This window comes from Rhinolophus sinicus, chromosome 18 (genome assembly GCF_057876585.1).
Source record: "Rhinolophus sinicus isolate RSI-liver-muscle chromosome 18, RSI-T2T, whole genome shotgun sequence".
NCBI lineage: Eukaryota > Metazoa > Chordata > Mammalia > Chiroptera > Rhinolophidae > Rhinolophus > Rhinolophus sinicus.
In genome coordinates this window covers 3,869,943-3,890,309 of record NC_142518.1, presented here as the reverse complement: position 1 = coordinate 3,890,309, position 20,367 = coordinate 3,869,943, and the positions used below count along the sequence as shown (strand labels likewise).

General features: G+C 45.3%; 1 protein-coding gene across 1 annotated transcript in view; it reads right to left on the bottom strand.

Moving 5' to 3' along the window:
* LOC109435144 (uncharacterized) overlaps window positions 1-20,367 on the bottom strand; it is a 274,209-nt gene that overhangs the window by 247,704 nt on the left and 6,138 nt on the right. The window contains exon 3 of the mRNA XM_088795068.1: window positions 17,935-18,015. Coding sequence (XP_088651194.1) covers window positions 17,935-18,015 — 81 coding nt within the window. The remainder of the gene's footprint in view (window positions 1-17,934; window positions 18,016-20,367) is intronic.

Genomic DNA, 20,367 nt, shown 5'->3' with positions numbered 1-20,367 from the left:
ACTCCTAGGAATCTCAAAAAAAATAAAAATAAGTCCATAAACGGTCAGAAATGTCATGTGACCCAATAAAACAGGAGACCATGGTGAGTACAGTTTGCCTTAATTTATAGAACAGATGTGTTCCCAAGCTATGGAGGTAAACCAGTGTTTTAAGTGATAGAACACGCCTTCAGAATTCCCTTACAGAAATAAATGCACTCTCTTGGAATATACCAGAACGCCGAGACAGAAAAACAGGACTTCTGTTTAAGAAAATGCCATTTTCTCTTATTAAAGATTTGAGTATGAGATTTTGATGTTTCTACCTCCATATGGATGGCAAAGGGAGCCACAGAATATAAATAATACACGAAGGGTGTCACACAGCCCTGAGACACGGTACTGGGTGCGAGAATGGGATTTTAATCGCTTCATCTGTTTGCATTTCAGTTGATGGATACAGGACTCACTACCCACAAATATGGCAACTTTGCATATTAAATATTTCCAGCTGAAGGAATGTGAGAAAAAGCAGGTGCAGGATGGACTTTCCGACCTTCCCCTGAAGCAGGTCCTCAGACCGTCATGGCAGAGGCGCGCGCCCTACACCCAGACAAGAGCGTCTTTAGCCCCAAAGACAAAGGGACACAGAGAGGAACCGGAACCCACAGTCTCACTAAGGTCCCCGGATTACTACACTCTGCTCCCCTCTGTCCTATCACGTCTCCCCACGACTTCCCACTTTCCATCAAACCCAGTGTAGAAACACTGACCTTTAACGGTTTCTTGTGGTCATCATTTCCTGGTGAAGGCTCCCGCGTCACGTAAAACTTACGCTACATAAATTTGTCTGCTCCTTTCTCGTTATTCTGCCTTTTATGACGGGGCTCCCAGGAGAGAACTAAAAGGGGAGAGGAAAGAAAGATTAAGTTTCTTCTTCTATGTGGTTCTTCGTCTGTTGAGTAAGGAGTTGGAAGAGAATGACATAAAATTCCTCCATCGGACTCTTAAACGCATAATCCGATTTGTTGAGGGACCACTACGTGCACAACCGTATGGCAGGTCACGTGGGCCGGGTTCCAAGAGGAAAGGGTGGAAAGAGTTGGGGGTGGTCCCAGCCTCGGGGAGCTCCAGAGTTCATCCTCGGGCAACAATCCAGGTGATGAGAAAATGTAGCTCGATCTTGATCCCATTTAAGTGAGTGACGCCGTATGAATGCTTTCTTCCGCTTTTGTCCAGATGATTCTGTCCTTTCTAGCTTATAATGTTCCCCAGTAATTTGTGTTTTAAAGAAAAAACTCACAGCCATGTGGAAAGCATCACTACGACATTTATTCCCAGCATTTTTATTTCCGTAAACCTGATGTCTGAACACACGTCTTGTATCAGCGTCGCTCTCTAATAATCTCCCTCAGGAACATTCTGTAGCATTTGCACGATCGGTGTCCCCATAGGTCTCCCTCACTCGGCTTGCGTCACAAAGCGTTTAAAGCAGATAGCAAGGGACGCTAACACATGGAGCTGTTCTAACTCGGTCCAGCTCACAGGCTGACAGCGTGGTTTCATTCGATTTAACACGTGCCTTCTTCGATGGGGCCTGGCATCCTTCTTGGTGCTGACTGGGCAAAATATCAAAATCTCGTGCCGTTAGCCTAGGTTATCTACGCGTTCCAGTCATGGATGAATGTCCCACTTTCCTCTGCATCTAACGTGTTTAGCAGTGTTCTTCAGCTGGCAGGTTAACCGATGACGGAATGATTACATTTTACTTGTAACCCACTTGGGACATTAGTCATATCCCGTTGATCTCTACCTCTGCTCTTTTTAACTTCCGCCACGCAGCCCAGAAAGCAGACCTAGTAACACCATGCACTGCAAAACCAAAAAATTTCGGATCCAGCAATACACGGGGCACAGAAAGCACAGAACACACGTGTCCCAAATCCAGGTACATTCCCCTTCAAGACCTCATTGTCCCATGTAACAAATTAATATTTTTTAAAAGTTCAGGTAAAGTCAATTATGACTAAAAGTACATAAATGCAATACGCACATACTCACCACTATGCGTTTATCACAAGCATCGTGTTCAGCTTACATTATTTTGTTTCTTCATGATGTTAAGAGTAGGAGCAGTTTCTACCTTCCAAATCAGACCAGGGGAAACCTGGAATGACTGGACACTTCAAGCACCGGCGGAAGAGTTGGAGTTGAACTCCAAAACCCATCCATCGGGGGCTGGGGAGTCACGGAGGCATTGGGTGTGTCTTCCTCTCGTCCGTATTTGCTCCTCACGCACTCTGGATGTTCCGCAGGTCTTTCTTAAAATGGATTTGCAACAGACATTCATGGGCAGGTTTCAAGGTAGCACCGGTGTGAGCAGACAGCGATTCTCCGACGAAGAAGCCCTACTATGTTCCTACCACAGAAACAGTTATCACTCTGTGCAGCGTGGCCGTGGTCAGCACGAACCTGCCACTGAGCACTCTCCTCTCACCTGCCTCGCCACCCTCACTCACACACACTCACTCACACTCACTCACACTTACACACTCATACACACACCGGCACACACTCGCACACACACACACTCACTCACACTCACATTCATTTACACATACACACTCACATACTCACACATATTCACACACACTCTCAGTCACTCACTCACACACACACACACACACACACACACACGAACACCATTTTGGACTGACGACCTTCTCAGAAGCTGACATCAGGGAGCCACCTCTCCCAAGTTGTCCCTCTGGTTGCAAAGGGGGGGAAGTACAAGAGGCAGGGAAAGGACTTGATCTGGATGTCACTAACCGCCTACCCTGTTGGGTGTTTTACGCACATTCTCTCTCATTAGCTCCCATCTATGGCTTAACACCCACGAGCTACGAAACACAAAACACACACATTCCACGTAATTAAATGTGATTCCCGAGTGGAACGCGCGTTATCTTGTGCAATGCGTGGCTGGGCTTTGGCCCCGCGATGGGCTCAGTGGTGGTGTGCAGATCGCACGCTTTCGGGCTGATCCACAATCTTGGAGGTCAGCCAAGAGACAAATCTGAACACAAACCGAGGAACGGTGTTTGCCAGTCACTCTGGGAAGGCAAACATCACAGCTCTGAGCTGAATTCTGATACCATCAGCTTGGGTAAAACTCCTGCCAAAAAAAAAGCTAGGGTAGAGCAGACAAATCCTTGCGTTGGATGGAAACTCAAGGAATTGCTTCCAGGAAGTGCCAATTCTAAGGTGGCCCCGGGGCGCTTGGCAATGCTTCATGCTGTGCTGGAGACGCATTCCTTCTTTATTTATTCTTCATCGTACGAGGTGGGTGAACTCCTGGCCAGTCGGATGAGTGTGACGGCTCCCAGAATCTCCAGTTCTCCTGCCATGTCCCAGCACATACCACATGCTTTTCCTACCCATCCTTCCCTGAAAATCCTGTGAGAACATTAAATGGTTGACGAAGTATACGCTGATTCAGATGAGATTTCTATTCTATTTCTCCTTTACGCTTTTTGGTCTAAGGCACGGCATCTACTCATTAATTTACGATTCCCCAGCCACCCAGACTTTTGCACGGCATATAGTGAATTCTGTCTGCAGATGGATTATTGATGAACTAGGGTTTGCGATACGTCAAACTATCATGAAGGAATCCATACGGCTGACCTTGCGAATGGCGGAATGAGAGAATGAAGGGACAGGGATGACCAAGAAAAACGAGGAGAAACAATGTCCTAATGCTCTCTCCCCCTCTCTCCAATCTCTCCTGAGACACAGGAGTGGTGGAGAGGGCACAAGCAGTGTACGCTCAAGGCACCCTGGTCCCTGCTGCATGGCTCTTCTAAAAACTCATTCTTTTTCCACAAAATGGGATTTTTAGTGCTTTGAGCTGTGGTCAAGAAGTCTTAACTCCACAGGGCTTTTCTAATGAGGAAACTCATGGCTGCGACACACAGGAAATGCAAGTGCAGCAGCTCAGAGACAACCCTGGCCCTTCAGGGCACAAGACGGGCCATGGCCCCCCCCACACCCTATGCACACTGGCTCACAGCCGGGAAAAGTGGGACTGTTGCTTTCTAGACACTTCTTTCCCAGAAACAGCCGTTTGATCTCCTACTGAGTTTTTCTTTCTTTTTTTTTTTTTTAATTAAATTTATTGGGGTGACAATTGTTAGTAAAATTACATAGATTTCAGGTGTACAATTCTGTATTACATCATCTATAAATCCCATTGTGTGTTCATCACCCAGAGTCAGTTCTCCCTCCCAAAGCTCTCGCGTGTCACCAGGAAGGGGAGGCAAACCTGGAACTGTCCACTGTTCCAACATCCCCAGCAAGTGGCTGAAGGCGCCCTCCCTTTATTCTGACTGTGACCTGAGGAGCTACTGTCCTCTTTGGGGATTTGGCTCAGGAAGTTGTCTCAGTGCCCTCCTCCCCTGCTTTTTCCACCCCCCACCCTCACCCAGAGTCCCCCAGACATGTATCTATGTTGCAGTTGTGGCCACTGAGGCTTCCTGTCCTGTCTTACTGTTCTTAGGCTCCCAAATAAAGCAGCTAACACAAGTGAAATCATTGTGCGTGGAGAGGGTGAAGCTTGACCAGGTTCAGCAGAAAGTCCCACTGTAAGCTCCATCAACACTCCTGTTATACAAGTCACTAGCTATTCTGCACACCACAGGTATCCATTCAACGTTGCTTACTTCTTTCTCTCTAAAACGGAATTCTTCCCTAAATACCATTTTGTGACTTTCAAAAGAGGCGGCAAATATTCAGTGATTCCTGAGGAAGCAACACAGAAAGTTGGGCTAAAACATGCCCACTGAATGTTAATTGACTGCAATGACTTTATTCAAGGAGAAATGTGACCATTTTTAACAAGACTTCCAATCTCCATTATCCATTAAACCTATGAAAGCCTGAAACGTTATGGTCTGGCTATCAAATGGCGTATTACAGGAAAAGAAATTACACTTCGTTTTACGACTCAAGGAATTAAAGTTAGTATTTGAGGAGTACTTCATTTCTCATGAATAAAGTTCTCAAAGGAAAATGTATATATACTGCTATGTAAAGCTAGGACTATCTACTTTTATGACGTTGAATTTGCATTTCACTCTGGGCTTACTACATGCTCTCCCACCTATTAGCTCTCCGTGAGGCTCTCCACAGGCACGCAGTGGGGAGGGCTGCTCGTAACGCCCTAAGCGCGGGGATCGGCTTCTCCTGACATTCTCGGCCTCTCTCTCATAATAGCTTTCAACGAGCTCCCCTTTCCCGTACGCTGGCGTGCAGCTGGAGTGCCAGCTTCCACTGCTGAGCTGGGGTACCACGTTAGACTTTTGGATACGGCACGAAGAAGCGTGAACCCAAGAAATGCGGCAAAGGAATCCATGAGAAGTTACGACAATGCAGACTTCATTCACTCATCGGGTCACAATTTTGACACGTGCCCTGACTTTCTTTGACCATAAAGAGTATGTACAAATAAAGCGGTGATACCGCTAGAAAAAAAGAGTAACTTAGGCTACAGGCTACACTCCTGAGGCCGTTTCCAAAATGAGTTAGGCCCTTGGCCTGGTGCAGTCTGTGCCGTAGGTCCCCCTTTCTCCTGAATTCCAGACACTGTGACCCATGATGGCCTCTCAGCCAAAGCCACGGGAAGCGTCAGCTTCTACTAGTGGGCTCACCGGGACGCAGAAGCACACGTCCCCTTATCTGTCCTCTTCCTGGACCGACTCCCATCAGATGCCACGTGATGCCGCTCACATGCATTCTCCCCCAGAGCGCTCACACCTTGCTCTGCGCGCCATTTCCACCTTCCTCCTCCCACATCAGGTGTGTAGCCATCCCCAGCCCAGGGCCACCTGCCAGCATGTCAGCTACACGTCCCTTCATTTCTGCCTTCGCAGAATCCTTGACACCTCGACAAAACTAACGTCTTGCAGGTCCAGCTCTCATGTGCTCACCTCCCTCCCCCAAGTCACTTGTGGCCCCTCACCGTGCACAAGCTCAGCCCAACACTCTAACCTGGCGTACTGTTGGGCCGTGGTCTCGTTTCATCCCGAATCCTGCTGGTCAACCAGCTCCCTCTCCATGGCACACAGCCCCGATTTCATGATGCTGCACACCGGCAATTATCTCAAAGAGAAATCCCGCGCACCCCAAGTAAGAGAAACTACAACTCCAATGCGAATCTTGGCAATTACTTGGGTGGTATTTATTTCCTTTTTTATTACCTGCATTTTGAAATGTGTTTTTCTTGCTGACCATGCGATTTTTGATGACAAGCAAGTTTAGGGACTGCTGGGCTAGGACTCCACTTACAAAAGCCTTCCTACGGACGTCGGCTGTAATTTCCGCTTTCCCACTGAGCTCCCTATTGTAACACGCGGGGTGCCTTGGACAATGACCTGTGGGGACCCTGCCTGCTAGCATTTCTCTCCATCTCCCAGACAGACTCAATTTCTACGTTCTGTTGCCTGAACCTGTATGGACTTCCCCAATCTTCAATGGCAACTTCAGCCGGGAAGCTACCGAAAAGCCCTTGCGACACACAAACGCCCATCACAGGTTTCTACTCTGTCCTGTCCTAGAATTAACTAGAAATGGAGGAGATGACAACTGAATGACTTAAGCTGCAGCCTAACTGTGCATTACTGTCGTGTGTGTGTGTGTGTGTGTCTCTGTGTGTCCCATCTCCGTGCTAAGAAGCAAACAATCTCTCAAAGTTGTCTACATTATTTACGGCCCTTAGAGAAACATTAGATAAGCAGATATAGTTTGGAATCAGAAGGGAAAACTGTTATCAGTGAATTGGGAAAGTTTAGAAACTGCTCTTTGCAGCCAACTGTCAATATTCCAACTGCTCATATCTCACAATATCTCTGTTAAGTGAAGGGCTTTATTTTGCAACCGAACATCGTTAAAATTCGTCAGTTTTATCTTGGCAACAAATGTTACGAAAGACCTAAACACAAGAAACTGACTCACATGCATTCGTGTCCCATCAAATAGACAAGAAAATCTTTTTAAGGAGAAAAATTTTTAAAAAGACGATGCTATGCATGATGGCTTTTTATGAGTTTTTGGAAACAGGAAAAAAAACTGGAAAGCTATACTGAGGTGTCAGGCACCCTTACCAGTGCCAGACATTCCACAGAACTCCCACGTGGACACACACACGTCGGATGCAAGGAGCAGACTCAAAGTGTTCACCCAAGGACGTGTGCCCAGTGTGACATGAATCACGGTTTATAAAGTGCCATCGAGTAACAATGAGATCCATGTGAAAACGCATAGAACACGCTTGTCGCAGAGAAATTAAAGGAAGGGGGGACAGCCCTTTACAGGAAAAACAAAGCTGGAAACATACAGCAAAGCAGTGTTCTCAACAAAGAACAGAACTGTAAGTAAATTACCACACGGCGGCCGGGTAAAAAAATAAAAACGAGGCTCCACAGAAAACACCAGTTCCTGGCAAAAAAAAAAAAAAAAAAAAAAAAAGCATTATCTTGAAGGAAATTAAATAGAGGTACCTTACGTTAGATGGAAGAATACTTCATATGGAACCGTCAGAGCCAAAACAAACGATACCGAAAGGGGAAGAATGTGAATTAGTATACCCACTGTCAGCATTGCTTTCCTTGGGAAGAATTTTTTGTTTGCATTAAGTAGCAAGCTTATCAAGAGCAACACGATGGGGAGGCAGTGCAACTTTAGGACCCAACAGTGCAGAACAGAGCCGAGGACGCAGCTAAGTTACATGCTGGCAGAAAGTCCATGTAAAGCCTGGGGAGGGGGAGACGCCCAGCCATGAAAAGTGATTCTGTGTGTAGTTTTGGGACCAGGCCCCGGACTCCTCTCCACGCTCTGCTCTAGGGTTCAGCCTATCAAAGGCGTCCTCACAGACTCCAGGACAGGCCTGGGGGCGGCGGGTCTCTGCCCTTCCCTGCAGAGACGCTCGTTAGGTCCCAAGGGCCCACGTGGGGAGCGAGGGAACGAGTGGGTGCAAAGCTGCAGAGACACTTTCTGAGAGGCAGAGGTGCCCCGTAAACATCATCTGTCTTTCATTTTGATCCTGCGTTTTTCCTTTCTAGACAAAGACGTATTCAAACAAAACTTCCTAAAGTTCCCTGCAGTGGGAGCAGGTTGATGAGCTGTAGGAGGAAAACCCGACATCCAGGTGAGCACAGGTAACGACCGCAGAAGGCGTCACTTGGAAAAGATAAGAAGAAGGGGGAAGGAGGGGGAGGAGGAGGAGGAGGAGAAGAAAAACTATAAGATAATAAGAAGCAGCTGAAGTACACAGGGGACCAAAAAAAAAATGCACACACATTTTCAGAAAGACAAAAAACTGAATTAAAATTGTAATACTCAATATAAACCAATAACAAAGGATGAATACAACTCACATTTCACTTCTGCAATTACAAGAGGCATTCAAAGTGGTTCCCATCAGTGTGCAGACACTTCTTTTTTTTTTTTTTTTTTTTAAGATGTTATTGGGGAAGGGGAACAAGACTTTATTGGGGAACAGTGTGCACTTCCAGGGCTTTTTTCTAAGTTGTTGTCCTTTCAGTCTTAGTTGTGGAGGGTGCCGTTCAGCTCCAGGTCCAGTTGCCATTGCTAGTTGCAGGGGGCACAGCCCACCATCCCTTGACGCGCTCCAACCCACTGAGCCATCCGGGAGCTCAGCGGCAGCTCAGCTCAAGGTGCCGTGTTCAATCTTAGTTGCAGGGGGCGCTGCCCACCATCCCTTGAGGGACTCGAGGAATTGAACCAACAACCTTGTGGTTGAGAGCCCACTGGCCCATGTGGGAATCGAACCAGCAGCCTTCAGAGTTAGGAGCATGGAGCTCCAACCGCCTGAGCCACTGGGCCGGCCCCGAGTGTGCAGACACTTCTAATGACAGTGAACTACTGCTTGAACAACGTTGACCAAAGTGTCCACTTGAATACATTTTTTTTGGCACGCCTGGTACATTGGAAAATGCAGTGAAATAAATTTAAGTAAGTAGGTATTAGTAAACCCTTATGTTTTTATACTACTTCATTTTTATAAAGCATCTTCAAACTATCACTTGTAAAGATGATGTGAGATACTGTATTTTACAAGCAAAAGAACTACACATGTAAGCGACACTCCCAGGTCACACATCTGATGGAAAGGGAACTGCACACCTCAGCCTCGTCTCGGGAAAGCCAGCGGAGCATGTTTCCGCCAGGTCACAGACTGCTCGAATCAGATGCCTCCACAGCACTCGGGGAACCACCTCAGCCCACCCTAACGGAAGAGGCATACCTAAACTCAACCACCAGCTCTCACTACAGTTTGGGCGGAAGTCACTAACTCATTTACTCTGTTGCAAACTCATAAAAGTGGGAAGCTTTTTGTGTAGTACGTAATTCAGTTCCTGAAATGAAACTTATTGACGCTGATGGTTCCACCTAGTGCTCACGAAGGGAAGTCACTTGTTTTCCATCGAAAGGTCGCCCAGGGCTGAAGAGTCAGACCTGTCAAGTCTGTCTGCCAGTGGAAGTAACTTCAGAACTAGCTCCTGGCAGGGACGCACTGGGCACGTGGTATGTATGGTCTTAGGGAACAAAGAGGAACAAGATACAGTCCAACATCTACAGGCCGACGAACAGCGACATACATGAACGTATTCACGTAAATGAGCAGTGATGAACTAGTCAGTAAATGTCAAACAGAGGAAGAAGCAAACAAGAAGCAGGGAGCATCTATTATATTTCGGCTTCACTTAGTCATATGCGTTCCAGGCTCCTCCGTGTCTTCTCCTGGCCCGGCAGCTCGTTTCTTTTTAGAGCCGTATAACATTCCCTTGCATGAATGGACCACAGTGTTGTTTATCCATCACCTCCTGAAGGACATCTAGTTGCTTCTGAGTGTTAGCAATTGTGAATAAAGCTGCTACAAACATCCGTGTGCAGGTTTTTGCGTGGACGTAAGCTTTCAGCTCCTTTGGGTAAACACCAGGGAGCACGACTGCTGGACTATATGGTGCGAATGTGTTTTGTGAGAAGCCACCCAACTGTCCTGCAAAGTGGCTGCACCGCTGGCATCCCCACCAGCAATGAACGCGTTCCTGTGGTTCCACGTCCCCGCCAGCATTTGGGGTCGTGTCCTGGATTCCCACAATCATGACACCATTACTGTTTTCACTTGCATTTCCCTCACGACATGTGAAGAGCAGCAGCTTTCCATGTGCTTGTTTATCATCTGGACTCCACTCGTTTTAACCGATGGAGATGCCTTGCGGGGTAACAGAAATACCTGGATAGATCTGAAAGCTTGAAAGACGTGTTTCATATCCATCTGAAAGATAGATACGAAAGATGTGTTTACAGTCCCCAAATTTGGCTTTCCTCATAGCGCAGAGTTTAATGGGCTCTGACAGGAGGTGGCCCTTGTGTCCCGAGAAGACCAGCAATAAAATGAGACACCACGTCAGGCAGGACCTGCCACCCCTTGCAGGGAGTGTGGGCAGGAAGAAGGTCTCACGCACCTGATCTGAACAGGCCCTGATAGTTCCTTGACAGTGTGGACAGGACAAACCAAGAGCCCTAGTGACTCGCCAAATACTGCAACCGATTTTATGAACCTCTATCTGGAATCGTGAACTTCGCAGAGCTTAATGGCCTGTGAAATACAAAAAGGACATTCACAAACACTGAGAAACCAGCTTTCGAGGGATGGGAACCTGCACCTCTACTAGAATCTTATAAAAAGGCTGAAGAAACAAACGAACGCCTGGGTTTTGCCCTCATGGTAGACTCCACACCAAGCCGTTCTAGAAGTCGATTCTAGTAAGCTCTCCCCTGCCGAAAGGCAAAAACTATTCATGTCGCCAGAGCAGCAGTCAGCTCTGAAAGGAACGCTTCTCGAAATTAATTTAATGCACTGTTTTCTTCACCATTTTGAAGTCTGGACAACATCATATCATAGCTATGGGACAGCGTAAATTCTATGCGAAAAAGTTTCATTCCTGGGAAGTGGAACTCAAATGCTTATGCAAAAGCCAAAATGTATGGCTTTTTTTTTTTTTTAATCATCTCCGAAATCTCTGTTTGGAAAATTACAACTGGACAACGGCAGAGCCACCTACTTCTAAAATACATCATTTTTTGAGAGTACAAGATGGAAAGACTGAAGTCTAGAAATAACGGAACCCACAATACTCCGAGGGAATGGATTATGAAAACAGAAAGATAATCACTTTTATTCAAGCCATGTGAATGGTTACGCTACTGGTGAGCTGTGAAGCGGGTCATTTGCAAAATGCTCTGTCTGTAAAGGGGCTGGTGCACAGCAGTAGATGTCGACTCTTCTTCCTCAGGCAGAAAGGCAAAGAAAAGATTTCCAAAGAAAGTCAGCCCTGCCACCTTCCCCAGCGCTAATTTCAGGGAAATTTTTCTTTCAAATCTGGTTTTTGGACAGAAACACAGTTACGAATCCCGCCTAGTTAAAAACAAAAAAAAAAAAAAAAAAAGAAACAAACAAACAAACAAACAAAAAAACACGTCAGGACCGGGGAACGGTAGGCGACGAGGCTCCCAGCAGCCTGAGGCTGTGCAGTGCTTCTCGCATCGTCCTGTCGAGGCTTGAGATGCCAAAGACTTTCATTCATCTTGCAAACAGATGGCAGCACAGGGCAAAACACGTCTGTGATGTGCCGCTGATCACAAGATCCAAAGGATTGATTCCTCCTTGGAGAACAATCCCCAAAGTGGTGTGTAAACATCACGAATTGTGAAGGCGAGAAGCTGCCTGGTTGTAAAACTTCTCTGGTCCCAGGGTAACTGCTCCCCTCCCTCAATCGGTGAGTTACGTAGCTACAGCGATGGCATCCAGCGATGGCATCGCTATTGATTCACAGGCGAAGCCGGAGCCTAAGGGCAGCGGGGCTTTTAGGACAGGGAACCAGTGAGCTCAGCCCGAGGCTTTTCAGAGCCCTTTGAACACACCCAGGGAAACCGGGAACTGCTTGTATGAGAGAAAGCACCTTCCCCGTCAGGAGCCCAAGTCCATTTCCTGCTCTTTCGCTTGGCCACGTAGGTGATGGATACAGTGGCTCAGAAATGCATACTTTTCTGTAAGAAAAACACTGGACATCGGATGGACTCAGGAAGGCTAAGCATCTCTTACAGGAGAGGACACTGAACTGTCTCTTTGGAAAGGAGGCTGTCACAGATGAGACATGCTAAGCAGGTGACGTGATTTTCACTGAGATAATGAGGCAGCATTCTCTAGGACTTCTTGAAATCTCTGCATTGAGGTAATCTTTGATCAACCTCATTAATACATTATTCCAGAAAACGTATCCACGAAGCTCTGGCCGTTTCCTTGTTGAAAGACAGTCCACACTTACCAGATTCACTCAACAAGAACTTGGGTGAGCGCGACTGTTTCAGCATCTGTAGTGACCATCAAAACACGTGGATCAGTTGGAGCAAAACCAGATTTTGACAAGCTCTCCCTCCCTCCCTCATGCTTCTAAGCACGCACAGTAAGGAGCTGATTCTCTCCAAACACGGAGTGACTCCAAGGGCCTTACCTACAGGAAATGTCTGGTTTCCATGACGTTTCATTTTACGTTTTCTTTTCAGCCTAAGTATCACAGCTCACTGACCACGGGTCCTCTCCAAGGACACAGTTCCTGACTGGCCACTCCAGCTCCTCTTCCGTTCATGGTCAGTTAACTAATCCAGTCAAGGTTTTGCATATATCCAGCATGCACTAATGTCTTTGCCGAGTGCTGGGGATGAAATAAATATAAGCAGGACATGTTTCCTGCTCTCCAGTTTACGACTAGAGGGACTTGCAAACAAGTGTGCAATGTGCTATGAACCCAGGTAAGCGATGTGCATGGTGTACTAAGGATACAGGACAGACACCCAGCACGTCTTGGGAGAATCAGGAAAAACACCTGCAATGGCACGAAATGTCTCCTTTAAGTACCCCCTTCCTCAAACAACGTCTGGGGAAATCTGCTGACCTTTCCTTTTCAAACTAGGCAACTATCAGAGTATCCATTTCTAGGACTCTGAATCCTAAGAACGGGAGTTGTCCTTTCCTTTTCTGAGTAACAGGAGCCCGCCTTTGTTGAGGGGACATGGTACACGGCCCCAACACATTTCCAACATCAACAGTGTGACCACGGGAATTCTACAATTAAGAAGAGTGTCATTAGCTTTTGCCAAGCGCTTTTCTTGAGACGTGCGAAAGAAGGAATCTCATATACACCAAAATCGATGTCTGACTTTTACCCACGGTCATACACGGACGAACGTGTGACTACCCCTGTCCCCTACAGGGTACTGCACTGGATCTCCAGCGCAGCATAAACCCCTGAATTCCAAGCGCAGGTAAGGTCATCAGTGCTGGTGGACATGAATTTCTACTGTCTTGGTCTCACTCTGGATAGACTGCAATGCAAATGCTGTTTTGCGAGGCCTACACTTCCGATCGGGTCACCTGGAACACTATGCCCAACGATGAGGAGAAATCCTTACTACTGAACCTGTCAAGATGCCCACATCCGTGCTTTTGTAGGTGCATGAGGTGTGATCACAAAATAGGGTGAATATTTAAATGAGAAATAATTATTACAGTAAAACACACACTGCCATTAGTCCCCCTTAAAATACTCTCCCTCGCTTTGTACACACTTATCCCATCATTCTTGCCACTTTCTGAAGCAGTTCTGGAAGTCCTCTTTCCTGAGTGTCTTTAGCTGCACTGTCGTGGCTGCCTCGGTGTCCTGAATCATTTTGACTTTGGGGAAGAGCCAGAAGTCACACGGTGCCACATCCAGGGAATAAGGTGGATGAGGACACATCGTAATGTTTTTATTTGACAGACAGTGCCGTATACCACAGGTGACATGTGACACAGAGCATTGTCACGATGGAGGATGAAGTAAAGATACTCATGAAAGAGGGCTTCCAGAAGTGCTTCACAAAATGGCAAGAATGATGGGGTAAGTGTGTTTGAAGCAAGGGCGGTGGGTATTTTAAGGGGGATTAATCACAATGTGTCTTTCACTGTAACACTTTTTTTATTTTTTACTTAAACATTCACCATATAGTTTGACCACACCTCGTACTTCATACAGACGTCTCATGCACCCTGTAAAAGCCAGACTACAGCGGAAAAGTACCTTAGTTATTCTGGGGCACGTATTCATGGGTTATGCAGACCTTAATGCCAAAGTCAAATGTGACACTGGCTGAAAAAGGCTCAACCAGGAAGATTGCTTCACCGCCTCTCGGACAAACTACAGGTCAGGTCTCTCAGTCAATGGCTAGCATTCTTTTGGACGGAGATTCCATAAATGTTGTCCTAAGGCTTGCCATATCCTGCAGGGGCCAGCGAACCATACACGGTGTTCAGAATACTAGCTGAGACAGTTGACAAGGCCAAGGCTGTTGATTTATTTCCTAACTTTAATTTCCTAAATAACAGCTGACACCATTCACATCACGAGAAGATACTTTCAGCAATTAAAAGCAGTGATCAAGTGTCCTCGACACTGACAAATGAGGTGGGCGACAGACCTCAGCGCTGCAACACTTATGTGGGTTACAGGCAGACACAGCATATTTCTATGTTAAAGAGTTGTTATTTTCATAGAAAACTTGAGAAAGTCTCTCAGCTTAAGAGCCTCAGGCTTACCCTCATGGCGTCCCACTGATTCCAAAGCCACCCCTGAAAGCCCAGGGCGCACACCACGTTCCATTCCTTTTAGAAGGAAGAGCCTCCCAGAGCTTCGCTGCACAGTCAGCAGAGGACTATACAGTTTCTTACCCAACCCACGACACTGAGAGTGAAAGGGGAGGGCTCATCACATGGCACAGTGGGTGGCAGGTTGCAACCAGGAAGATCCTAGGTAAACATATGGTACCCCGGTTACCAGAGAGAAGCTTCTTGGTTCAATTCAGTCATTCTGGCCTGACTACACACTGGGAGCGTGCGCACACACACGCACACACACACAGGTATAATACATCTGTATGCTCACACACACATTTACCTATACAAATACATGTGTTTACACTTATATATACACTTAGGCACCTAAGTGTTACTCCAGACAATTCAAATCCATTTCTGCAAAAGGAGATAAACAACTGGATGAAGACTGGGCACATACATACCACGGAATATCACTTGGTCATAAAAAGGAATGAAATCTTGCCACCTGCAATGACATGGATGGACCCAGAGGGTATTATGCTGAGTAAGATACGTCAGACAGAGAAAGACAAATAGCATATGATCTCACTTACGTGTGGAACTAAAGAATAGCATAAACGAACAAACAGAACAGAAATCGACTCATAGATACAGAGAACAAACTGATAGTTGCCAGATGGGAGAGGCTGGGGGGAGAAGGGAAGGGATTAGGAAATACAAATTGGCAGTTACAAAATACTCACGGGGACGTAAAGTACAGCACAGGGAATATAGTCAATAATATTGTAATAAGTGTGTACAGTGCCAGGTGGGGACTAATCAAGGGGATCACTGCATAAATCATACAAATGCCTAACCACTGTCCTGTACACCTGAAACTAGTGTAAAATAATATTGAATGTCAACTGTAACTGAAAAAAATTAAATTTAAAATTATATGATAATGTTTAAAAGCTTCCCCAAGCGATATAAATATGCCGCTGGGTTGAGCACCACTGAACTGCATAATCCCCAAAGGCTTTTCCAGCTCTCACATTCTGAGACTCAAATTCCTGACAATGAATGTCCAGCATGTGCTATTGTCACAGGTTTATAACTGCACCCGGGTCGCATTTCTAGAACACAAAACATTTAATACCAGTAGGGTCATAACCAACATTTACCTATTTACGTATGAAGACTTCACAGTTCGCAAAACACTCTCTCAACATCATCTTTTTTTTTTTTTTCGGTCTCCCATTAAAAGTCAGGCTGGTTATTGTTATCATTGACTTTCTATGGGTGAGGAAATTGAGGCTTAAAAGACTAAACACATACCGTGTTTCCCCGAAAATAAGACCCAGCTGGACTATCAGCTCTAAGGCATGTTTTGGAGCAAAAAATTAATATAAGACCCGGTCTTATTTTACGATACTATAAGACCGGGTATTATCTAACATAATATAAGACCGGATCTTATATTAATTTTTGCTCCAAAAGATGCAGTAGAGCTGATGGTCCAGCTGGGTCTTATTTTCGGGGAAACAGGGTAGTTGTAGATTACAGTATACAACGAGCATATGGGATAATGGAGCCACATCCAGGTTCTAAGTGGGCGTCCTACTGCTACATAGGCTTGAATGCTATCATTTATTAGCTCGATACACTGGGACAAGTTATTTCACTTCTCTATGTGTTCTCTCTAAAATTAGAATAATACAGATGCTTGCTTTGTAATGTTGTAAGTATTGCATGAGACTTTCCACGGCAGACCTTAGCACTATGCCGAATAAACGTTAATTATTAGTAGAAGTACTATTATTGTTACTATTACCCCTTCTCCTCGTCTGGCTCTCCGGCCAGTGGTGGCGATGGGCATGGGACAGCAGCAGGGTCCGGCCATTTCCGCCCAGGCCTTCCCACTCCCCTGACCTCCGCGGGGACGCCTGACCCTTCCCGGAGGTTCTTCCCACCCCGTCTTCCTCCAGGCCCCTCTCCTTTCACAGTTGTCAGACCCTGTGGGGTGAAGACTTCCCCGTCTGAATTAACAGCCCAAAGCACCCCCATACATTGCATACAGCCCTGACGAGTGCAGTGGGGGTGTACGCTACACAACTGAGACACATGAGAAAGAGAAATTCTGAGGAAACATTTTGTGTCCAGATACTATCACGGGATGATGTTCTAAGCATGTATTTATTTGGAAAGTTCTACGGCGTTGTATGACTGACTGGTCTGTCTTCGTAATGGGGTACGTACAACTTGAGGAACAAGGGAAAACGTGGGAATGGGTGCTGCTCCAGCCATGCCATCTTTGTTTTGCAAATTACAGTGGTGACGCCACATTAGCTCAAAGATATGGATATTTTAATAATGCCAGATCTATAAATTGCAAGAAAAATGAATTAGCATTCTAAAATGTATTCATTTCCAAGGAACTGAACTTCTTGAGGAAATCTTTTTCATCTAAGCAGAGAAAAGGTCTTCTAAATTATTGAATTCCCCTTTCAGCCATTTCATTTCATTCTCACTTTAATAATTCATATTTCGCAACATATTTAAAAACAACAATAACCAAGAGCTTCATGCAAACGGTAAACTATTTAAAAATATCAGTTTGATCTAGTAATCTAGATGTTTTGGATATTAATGTTTTTGTGCATAAAGATAGGAGCAATAGTTACCACGTGACAAACAGTACTGTATGCTTTTTATATATATTAACGCATTTGACCTCAGAAACATTTAAAATTTTAAATCTAATCATTATTCTCTTGTATAGATGAACACGCATTTTATAATTATTTTGATTTGGTAAACTAAATGTTTCTGTTTTAATGTGTTTATGATTCAGGACGATAACAATCCGATACATACACAGTTCTTAGTATGTGACATAAAGTATTTCTACTAACTCACGGGGCCACACACACATTCCTTAATTTAGGCGTAGTCATTACCCACAAAGTAGAAATGAAGCAATTGAGGAACAGAAAGGCTAAGTAACCTTCCCAAGGTCACAAAGCTATAAGTCGCAGAGCCTGGATTTGAGCCAGACTGTCTGCATGAACCAGGAACAATACATGTTGACTGACCTCCAGTCTCATCCATTAAACTTCCCGTCTGTGAGTATGTGTCAGCGTATAATGTATCAATACACATTCAAAGCGAGGAATTTGAAATCGAACTGATTTGATTTAAACACATGCATCTGAATTGATCCTTCTCCAAGTACTCACCCTGAATAGTCAGGGCACGTTCCACACGCTTGGCAGCCCAGCCTCTCCTGTTCCAGTGAGTCTCGCGTGGCCGGAGAGCTCCTGGAAGCGACAGACGAATTAGCAAAGCCACACAAGAAAACCAGGCTCAGACTCAGACCTATCTGCTTTCAGACCTGGACTGGGATTTTCCCGTTGTGCAGCAATCGTTTTGTCGGACCTCTTGTCGTCAATTAACAAGCATTCATTGAACACCTACTGTATGTCACTCCCTCTGCGAAACCTTGAGGCTTTGAACGTTAAGTATGACTGTAATGCTTCCTGAACTAGCAGGTACCCACTTGCGGTCGTGTGGTACCGATGTGACGGGAGCCTAGAGAAAAAGAATCCAATTTACAGCACGTGTTTACCATTTGCCGCTCTGTGGGATAGTCAAAACTCAAAACCTATGAAGACAATTCCAAAAGAGCTGGCTCCTTTTGCTGTGACTACGATGCAGCCCGGATTAAGGCACTTCCCAAACCCTCCCCCACGCCCTGGAATTCCATTCAGCTTAGAAGGCTTGTTGTTTTCACCGGACCTGACCCAGGGGTTGGGTTGGTTAGGGTCCCATATGCCCCAGGACCACCCTCCATTTCAGGAGTCCAGGCTTTCACTGCAGGCTTGCAATGGCCGGGTATCATCTTTCTCCCTCATCAGACTGCAGCCTAGCTGTCCTGTTCATCTTCCTACCCACAGGGCCTGTGAAACCGCCAGCACACAGGGGTCGTGGCTCTGCATGAAAGAGCACACTCAGGAAATGCGTTCACAGACTACGGAGACAATTCATAAGCTCTGAACCTGACTAGGGAGAGGAAAACACACACTGGAAAGCATGAGCTGACAGGTGCGCTAAAAGTCTACCCTATCGCTTGTCGGCATTCTGGCTCTTCCCGCACTTCAGACTTCTAGCACTGCGGCCCACGACAAGTCACACTGCATACATCTATTCACACATATTCTACAGGCTGGTTGTTCAAACTGGTAGGAAGACATCATTTGGGTGCTGAGAACGCCTACTAAACAGTCAAAAATCAGCATCTCATATAATCTTTGTTCACAAGTGGGAACTATTACATGTTAACGTGACATTCATGAGTATGGCTTAGCGACAGGAGAGCAAACAGGAGTGTCCCATACACTTAACAATACTACATCACGGACTATATAATCACTTACGTTATTGGCAGTTATGCGGTGAGATTATCTCATGCTGTATTCATGGCTTTTATATAATGCTTTCCATTAAAATTGACAGAAATCTCTAGAAAGTAAATGACACCTGTTTACCTGTATGTGTGTGATATAATATTCATTGGTGCAAAAGTAACTACCATTTAAAATGTTAAAATTGCAAAAACTGCAATTACTTTTGTACCAACGTAATATATCATACATATTGATTGTACTTGAGTCAATATTTTATTTCTCTCAATTTGTGTTTGTAATCTCTATGATGAATATAAACTTATTTGAAAATAAGGAAAGTATTTTGTTCCTTACAAAACTAAATTCTAAGAGGAATAGAAAGAACCTGCACTTCTTTTTGAAACAGTTCATGGTCCTTGAGTGCGTGTGTGTGTGTGTCACAGAGGAGCAGTGATTGTGTGTGTGTGTGTGTCCACAGTTTTAAAGCTTATTTCCATGTCCTAGAGGTTATACTACCAATAGCCCTAATTACGAGAGGTAACAAGCACATAATTATGCTATTAATACAGTATTAGGCTTATTTAAATTTAATTTTCTTCACTAAAAAAGAAAAACAGAAAAAGAGTCCATAAAGTGGACTTAATAAGCGAAGGCTATATGGCATCTCAGTGAACATTCTGAATGGAAATAAACGTTAAAAACAGTCTACGCAAGTAACTGTACTCAGTAATCACTGGACTTTTATGAAGACAAAATCCAATTCACGTAGCTTGGAAGCCAAAACGTACAGAGTAAAGGTGCAGGGGGCAGGAGACAAAAGGGGAAAACAGGATCACCACACCCTCAGTCATTTTCCTTTAGACGTCTATACATTTAATTTTATATCGAGATTTCGGTCACAACTCAAGCAAGCAGCACAAAGCTGCTTGTTCCAGACAGCACGTGGAGGCCACATTCACGCAGATGGTAAAAATTTGATGTGAAAACTTTCTGACTTCTCCCTGGGGGTCACTTGGGGAGTGGTGAAAGGCTGGCAGAAGGAGAACTGACTCTGGTGATGAACACACAACGTGATAAATATATAGATGATGCATTACAGAATTGTACACCTGAAACCTATGTAACTTTACTAGCCATTGTCACCCCAATAAACTTTAATTAAAAAAAAATTGCTGGTCGAGTCACTGGTGTCTAAGATGGCTAAGGCCACGTGTAAAGGAGCCGTCCTGGGCTCTTTCCACCCAGGGAAGCGGCCACCCCCAGCAT